Source organism: Frankliniella occidentalis, unplaced genomic scaffold (assembly GCF_000697945.3).
Source record: "Frankliniella occidentalis isolate FOCC.00 unplaced genomic scaffold, Focc_3.1 Scaffold78, whole genome shotgun sequence".
Taxonomy (NCBI): domain Eukaryota; kingdom Metazoa; phylum Arthropoda; class Insecta; order Thysanoptera; family Thripidae; genus Frankliniella; species Frankliniella occidentalis.
In genome coordinates, this window is record NW_026267208.1 from 1018025 (window position 1) to 1025361 (window position 7337).

The 7337-nt window shown below is 36.2% G+C and overlaps 1 protein-coding gene across 6 annotated transcripts in view; it reads left to right on the forward strand.

The window, feature by feature from the left end:
- The window catches only part of LOC113203319 (pantothenate kinase 3), a 13982-nt gene extending 6725 nt beyond the window's left edge, over positions 1–7257 (forward strand). For 3 of the 6 annotated variants that reach the window (XM_026417962.2, XM_052268833.1, XM_026417935.2), the window contains exons 2-11: positions 176–332; positions 539–631; positions 1899–2077; positions 2184–2357; positions 2502–2669; positions 2768–2844; positions 2920–3096; positions 3809–3962; positions 4046–4159; positions 4240–7257. In XM_026417962.2, coding sequence (XP_026273747.1) covers positions 188–332; positions 539–631; positions 1899–2077; positions 2184–2357; positions 2502–2669; positions 2768–2844; positions 2920–3096; positions 3809–3962; positions 4046–4159; positions 4240–4293 — 1335 coding nt within the window. In that variant the 5' untranslated portion in view covers positions 176–187 and the 3' untranslated portion in view covers positions 4294–7257. The remainder of the gene's footprint in view (positions 1–175; positions 333–538; positions 632–1898; positions 2078–2183; positions 2358–2501; positions 2670–2767; positions 2845–2919; positions 3097–3808; positions 3963–4045; positions 4160–4239) is intronic. The other 3 variants (XR_008011291.1, XM_026417970.2, XM_026417979.2) reach the window with 3 other exon arrangements.
- The last annotated feature ends 80 nt before the right edge of the window (positions 7258–7337 follow it).

A 7337-nucleotide genomic window follows, 5' to 3' on the forward strand; every position in this document is an offset into this window, starting at 1 on the left:
CCCCCCCCCCAGCACCCGTGCCATTTTCCTTGACTTCGAACTCGATTGCCATTGAATGCTTGATGGGCGACTGCGGTACACGTAGTCTCACCAGTCATTACCGCCCCTCCCTCCACCCGTGCTCCGTGCATCTCCGCGAGTCTCTGTTGACGGCGTGATCTGGTCTGGTTTGCAGGTGTGGAGGAGCATGGGGCCCCACGCTACGCACAGCTGTAAGGATTGTCTGCGGGGACGCATCATGTCCGGGGCGGGCAACGGCTCCGGGTCCGGGTCCGGTATGGACAACCTGATGCACAACGGCTCGCCAGACGGGCCGACCGGGGAAGTGCCATGTGAGTTTGGGGCTGCTTGAGCATCCATAGTAGATCTTTGAAGCGCCGTACGGGAATTTATTTAATTTTGTGTCATGTTAGTAGAGGACTAAAGTGTGTCCGCTTTTTAAAATGTAGATTTGGGCGTACTTATTTTTTTTACTTTTTTTTTAGGAAAACAGTATGCATTGTAGTGGGTGGAGGTAAATTTGTAGTTCTTTTTACAGTCAAACGCTCAAAGCGCTTCAAGCCGTACACGAGGCCCTCAAGTATCCCTAGGAATGTCAGCAATGCCATTGATCGGGAGCAACAAGTCATGTGTGAGTTCTGTTTACTGAAGAACAGAAACGGAAAAGGGCCCCAGCATGCATGCTGAAATTCATCCAGCTTAATCAAAGGGGAATCTTGCTGCATAGACAATAGAAAGGGACATAAACACTTATCAAAGGGTAATACCAATTGAAACAAATATGATAAAACATGTTTCATTATTTATTTACTTTTAAACTATTAATTAGAATGAGTTCACCCTCTTTATACTGATTTCTTATTTCATACAATTAATGTAACTGCAGTTTGTTTGCCCTTTTATTGTCTCTGTAGCAGGAGTTTTGACTTTCATGCAAATTTGGCTGTGAATCTGACAGGTTGCTGTGTGAGGTAGCATGTGGTGAGGTGAATTGTGACTTCTGGTTCGGTGTTCAGTTTCTTCAGTGATCCAAGTGTCTCATCTCTTTAAATTATCTCTTGAATGTTGTGCTCATGTCAACACCAGTACTATCTACTGTGCAGTGCTTCATCTCTTCAGTCATTGCTGTTTGTACTTGTTTGTTTCAGGAATAGGAAATTTGCTTACTGGAATTTTTAATTGCGTAATTTTTCTCATGTGTCATAATTTTGGTTGTATCATTACTTTTGATGTAATGTACTATCCCCCAAACAGACTTGAAAAACTACTCAAGGTCTATATGTTCTTTTGTGACTCAAGCTTTTGTTCCTATAGTATTTCAAACAGACATGAATGTGCAACATGTACTATTTTAAGTAGGTCCCAAGTTCTTTCATTCAGATTAAATCTTGCATTATGCATGCAAAGCCTGAAAAGTGTCAGACATGATGGGTTGAGCTCTCTTCGCTGTTTTAAGATGCGCCGCGTGTCGAAGTGCCTTGCTCTGGGTCTTTCGACAGTACTCAACCCCACCCCCATTGCAACAAAAAAAAAATGGAAAAAAAAGTTTTGTTAAATTTATATTTGAAATGTGCCACGTACCCTTTTTTACTGCTACACTTGATCAGCTTTTGTGAATGAATCCGTGCCCAAGATCGTGATGTCCAGAGCTTCTAGGTGATGGTTCTGCTTCAGCTTCTGTGGAATAAAAGTTCCAGTCTCATCTGCATGACGTTTTGTCTTTCCTTGTTCACCACATTTTTAGAGTTGTTCAGATTATTCCATATTGATACACTTAGAGCATCTTTCATATGGAGATGGATTATTGATTATGACTCCAGATAGTTCAACCTCATAAAAGACATATTCATTAATTACAGTACAGTTTGTATCTATCTAACAAATATTATTCCTTACAGCAATGCCATGGTTTGGAATGGACATTGGTGGCACCCTGGCGAAATTGGTTTATTTTGAGCCTAAAGATATCACTCCAGATGAGGCCAATGCTGAGGTAGAAACTCTGAAAAATATCCGCCGATACTTGACCAAGAACTCAGCATATGGTAAAACTGGTCACAGAGATATTTATCTACAGGTAAGTCTTCTGATTATATTCGTCAAACCTTTGTTATTTAAAAATATTTCATACAGTTGTAGTAGCAGCCTTTACCATGCATTACATTATCTTCTTCTATCTTCAGATGGACAATGTTGAAGTAAGAGGTAGAAAAGGCTCATTGCATTTCATTCGATTTCCAACAAGTGAAATGGGTAATTTTTTGGAACTTGCGAAGTCGAAAGGTATGGCTACCCTGGTTACCACAGTCTGTGCAACTGGAGGTGGTGCATTCAAATTTGAGGATTCATTTCAGAGGGTAAAAAGTCTATTATGTCATTATTATTATTATTACTACCGTCATCTTTTGTTCTTTTTTGTTCTTCATTTATTGTGTTTAGTGAATTTTCCTCTTTGTACTGGCTTCAGCTTTTTACTTATTTTTGTTGGTGTTGTCTTGCAGGAAGTTAACATGAAATTGATGAAGTTTGATGAGTTGGACTCACTTATTCGTGGCATTCTCTATATTGAAACTAACAACCCTAAAGAGTGTTATTATTTTTCTGATCCTACTTCTGATGAAAATTGCCAGAAAGTTCCTTACGATTTATCTAACCCATATCCATTCCTGGTAATTATGAGTTTTGGATAGTTTTGTTATTGCACAGATTTTAAAGGAAATGATTTATAGTAATCTGATTTGCATGTTTCTGTCTTTGTTGTCTCCAGCTTGTTAACATTGGATCAGGTGTTAGTGTGCTTACAGTGCAAGGGCCAAATCAGTACAGAAGAATAACAGGAACAAGGTATTGCTTGGCTTTTTAACTGACATTTGGGCAACATTCATTTTGGAGAGATAGTTAATTTTTTTTTGTTCACAGCCTTGGTGGAGGAACATTCCTTGGATTATGTTGTCTTTTGACTGGCTGTAATACTTTTGAAGAAGCTATTGAATTAGCAACTGGAGGTGACAACACAAGAGTTGATAAGTTAGTTAAGGATATATACGGAGGTGACTACGAAAAACTGGGCTTACCCGGAGATCTTGTTGCAAGCAGGTGAGAGTTTTGTCTTACTTTGTCTTGTTCCCTTAACTGGATGACCAAATAAGTTTTTTTTCCCCCTTTTTTATTCTTGAACATTTAATGTTCATGGGCAGTTGCCCTGTTGGTACACTACGAAGGTTTTCTAGTCTATGTTTAAAAAACAGTTTTTCATATAAGATCAACTTTGTTGATGACCTAATCCTAATATGCATTATGATTATGACAAATTTCACTGCAACCTTGAATCCCTTTGGTTTGTATAGAGAAATTTCATTTCTTCTTGTGTTGTTATTGTTTATTTTTACTATTGCAAAAGAATGCCCTATAAATTTTAAATTAGAATTATAGTATGCAGAACAATTTGGACATCTAGTTTGTGATGTTGGTATATTCAGTAGAAGTGGATCCTAGGTGTTTTTTTTCTTTTCTGTTGTGTTTACGTTTTGCTTTGTGTATTGTGTCAATGCTGGCATTATGGTGTTCGATGCTTAACAGTACTGCTGTGTTCTCATGGGTATAGACTGCGGGCGGGATCCAGGATCAGTGTTGTTGCTGCAACTCATTCAGCAAGAGTCCTTAAATATCTAAATTAAAGTCTGGGAGAAATTATTATAAATAATTTATATAATCATTTTTTTCTGTTAAAAATTACATGAAATGCTTTAAGCTTTTTGTGTGTGATGTGCTGGATGGGCTCGAACAAATACTTATAGTCGAATTGAAGTTTTATGGGTGTCTGCAGCTTTGGCCAAATGAACACAAAAGAGAAGAGAGCTACAGTTTCCCGGGAGGACCTCGCCAGGGCGACTCTTGTGACCATCACCAACAACATTGGCTCAATAGCAAGAATGTGTGCTTGTAATGAAAAAATTAACAATGTAGGTACCATGGAGTTATACTTCTTTTCAATGTTTGTATGCTTTCCACCTGTTTTTTAATCTTTACCTTTTTTCATTGTTAGGTGGTCTTTGTTGGTAACTTCCTCAGAGTAAATCCCATCTCCATGAAACTGTTGGCTCATGCGATGGAATACTGGTCCAAAGGCACTCTGAAAGCTCTCTTCCTTGAACATGAGGTATACATTTTATCTCTCTTTTGTCATGAAGTTTCAGTGACCTTGAAAGCATGCAATCAATCATTTAAATGTTTATTCAGGGCTACTTTGGAGCAGTTGGATGCTTACTGGGGTTCAATGGTTTCATCAGCTGATACCAATGCAGGACAGGAATTCCTGGTCTGCTGACGTCCCAGAACATTCCTGACATTCAGTACCTGCCTTACCTTCTGTAAGTGAATTGTTACATTAATATTCTCAGAGAAACAGAAACAATGGTTTTGTGTAGCATATCTTACGATAATGCAGTTTAAGCAAAGTCATTCATTCACTTGTGAAGAGTTAAAGCAGTGACATATTTCTCTTCCCTGTGTCAGAGTGAAGGGTAATGTCGGTTACTGAAAAGTGATGACCTTGCACCTAATTGTTAACCGCAACCAATGAATATGTACTCCTATCAGCATTTAGAAAGGAACTGCTGAATTTCCATTGTAGATCTCTGTATATTTTTTCTCAAGGTATATATGAGCTGTAGTTCCATTTTGGTTTCAATTGCTATGAGATATCTTACGGTAATATTTTACGGCTAAGCAGCTTCAATTTAAATGGAAAAAAATATAGAATTGTAAATTAATCATAAGAGGGGACTTTCTGGACCCCTCATAAAATCTTTCTTTTAAAGAAACATGTGTTTATGGTTTTTGTTTGCCAAAGTTCAATTGTTTTTAACTTAAGCTTAACTTTTTTAATTTTTGTCAGAACCAGTTCATAATGCTTTCTTATTAACAATAGCAAGCTATTGTTTATAAATATTGCTCTAGTGTAAAATTAAGTTCACATAAGATTTTGAACTAGTAATATTTAATTCTGAAGATTTGCCATTGGTTGGATCATGTTTGCTGACTTTTGTTGTTACATTATAGGTTGCGGGTAAATGAAGGAGAGAGGTGAAAATCATATTTGCATGCATTTTAAGCGAATGCCTTCAGAAAATTGCTTTCCTTTCATACAGATTTGCAAAAAATTTAATTCTATTCTTTTAATTTCCTTTGCGAGTTTTGTGGTTAAAACCACTGTACAAGAAGATTTTGTAAAGTTACCACTGCACAAAGCCAAAAGCATTGTATCTACTTGAATCTGATTGTGATCAATACCAGTATTTTATATTGTTTGGCACACAATTAAGCATTTTATGTATTCCATTGATTTCAATCTCAATATATTTCAAAACAGTTATATACTTGTCTAGAAAATTGGGTGCAGGAAGCCTATATTTTATTGTCTTAAGATCTTTTTAAAATCTTTTTTCAGTGTGACAAAATTGTGGTACTCCTAACAAAAAAAATTCTTTTTACTCCAGTTTTGAGTTTGGCCTACTTCTTGCTGGCAAGAGGTTTAGTGTTCCAATGCTGGAAGACTGACTGTAATTTGTAGGTAAACTTTGGGAACCACTCTTTCTCTGTTTCTAACATTCTTTGAACATTGATATACTGTAATATCAATAGTGGTTACATTCCTTGTGTATGTGGTGATTCTTCTCATAAGTTTATATGCCTATTATTACTTGTCAGTATCCTTTCTCACTATTCTAACTCAGGTTTGCCTCTGTTTGACTGGTTTTTCCTGTGATTTCCACACCCTTAAATCTGATGTCTTGGTGATCCTTTGTGATACTGTGGTGGAAGTGAGCTGAAATAAACAGTAGAGTAGGCTGCTGACATAGCACCCGGTGTCTAGGAATTAACCAGTCATTCGGATTTAACTATCTTAAATAAAAATAAAATTTAGTTCGTCGTCATTGTTACTTTTACTGTGAGTCTTCATTTTTTTATATTTTTGACCTATTCAGTTACCCCATTAAAAACTGTACATTTGGTTCATTTGTTTTTTTGCTATTTATATGTTTGCTCAAAGCTGATTGATGTATGTATATTGTTTTGTGTAAATGGGCTCCGTACCAAAGGTATATGTCATATTTATTTAAATAAGGTAAAATGTTTAATTTATTACACTCTGTTCATACAGAAGAAATCCGCCATCATTCTATTGATAAGTGAAGGCACTTTTGTAGATTCACTTTGTGAATGGCTATCTTGAAACCAGTTAATTTTTTGTTGACACTCTTATGTGTGTCTGCTGGCTGAAGTGCCATATTGTTCAAATCTAATCTAAAAGATGTTCAAATGAGGTGTCACGACTTATGTTGATTTTGCAATTCTCTTTATGGCTTTTCATAGAAAACTTCTTCTTGGGAAAACCCCTTTGACTTGCCTATTGTTTGCAAAATGAAGTCTGTTAAACATATCAAGTAGTGTTTGTCATTTATGTAGGTTTGGAACTGTGATCTTGTGGCATAGCATGTTCTTTACAATTTTAAATTTCTAATTGTAGTTAGTGCTTTGTTCATATAAAATTTATTCTTTTATATACTGGCTGTACATGGGACCTAGAGCCTAAAAAAGATTTTGATTCTACTGTATTGTAACCAACAATTGGTCCAAAATTCTCTAGGGGTTTGTCTAAGATGCCGTTTTTCAGCATATTTGTGTGACATAATGTTACACTACTTTGGGAACAGGCTTTGCTGTAAGACATGCCTTTTTATGCATTGGAGATTGTCCATGCTTTTAAGTTCCTTTTTGATGATTATCTTACAAGTTTTATTGATGTGTGTTGAAAAGAAGTAGATTAAAGTTTTTGTTGAAACTGTGAGTACTTTAATCACAGTAAACTAAAAAAGTTTGGATTTGGATTGTCTGTAAGTTAAGTGGAGAGATCAGTTGAATTTTGAGATCAAGCTTTTTTCAATGTTCAAAATTGATTTGTTTCCTGTTCAAAATCTATTACAAGCATATGATGATCATTCAATCAATGGCGTACTTGATTACATTTTACAGTTAGGTAAATAAAGAGCATTTTGTGATCATACTTGTTAATATGATTGGTAATTCAGTCTTGGATTAAGGAGCAAGGGCATGTCTGTCCCGCTTTTATTATGTACTTTATGTACACTGCATTAAAGGATTGTCAACCCACTTGGGTGTGATTAGTTAATATTGTTGTTATTGTCCAAATGTACGCTGAAAACAGCTATTTTGCAATAAAACATACTTGTAATATTTTGTTTTCTTCTAGAATCCCGGCTGAATAATTTTTGAGAAGTGGGAAGTGAGTGCTAACACTCGATATTAAGGAATTA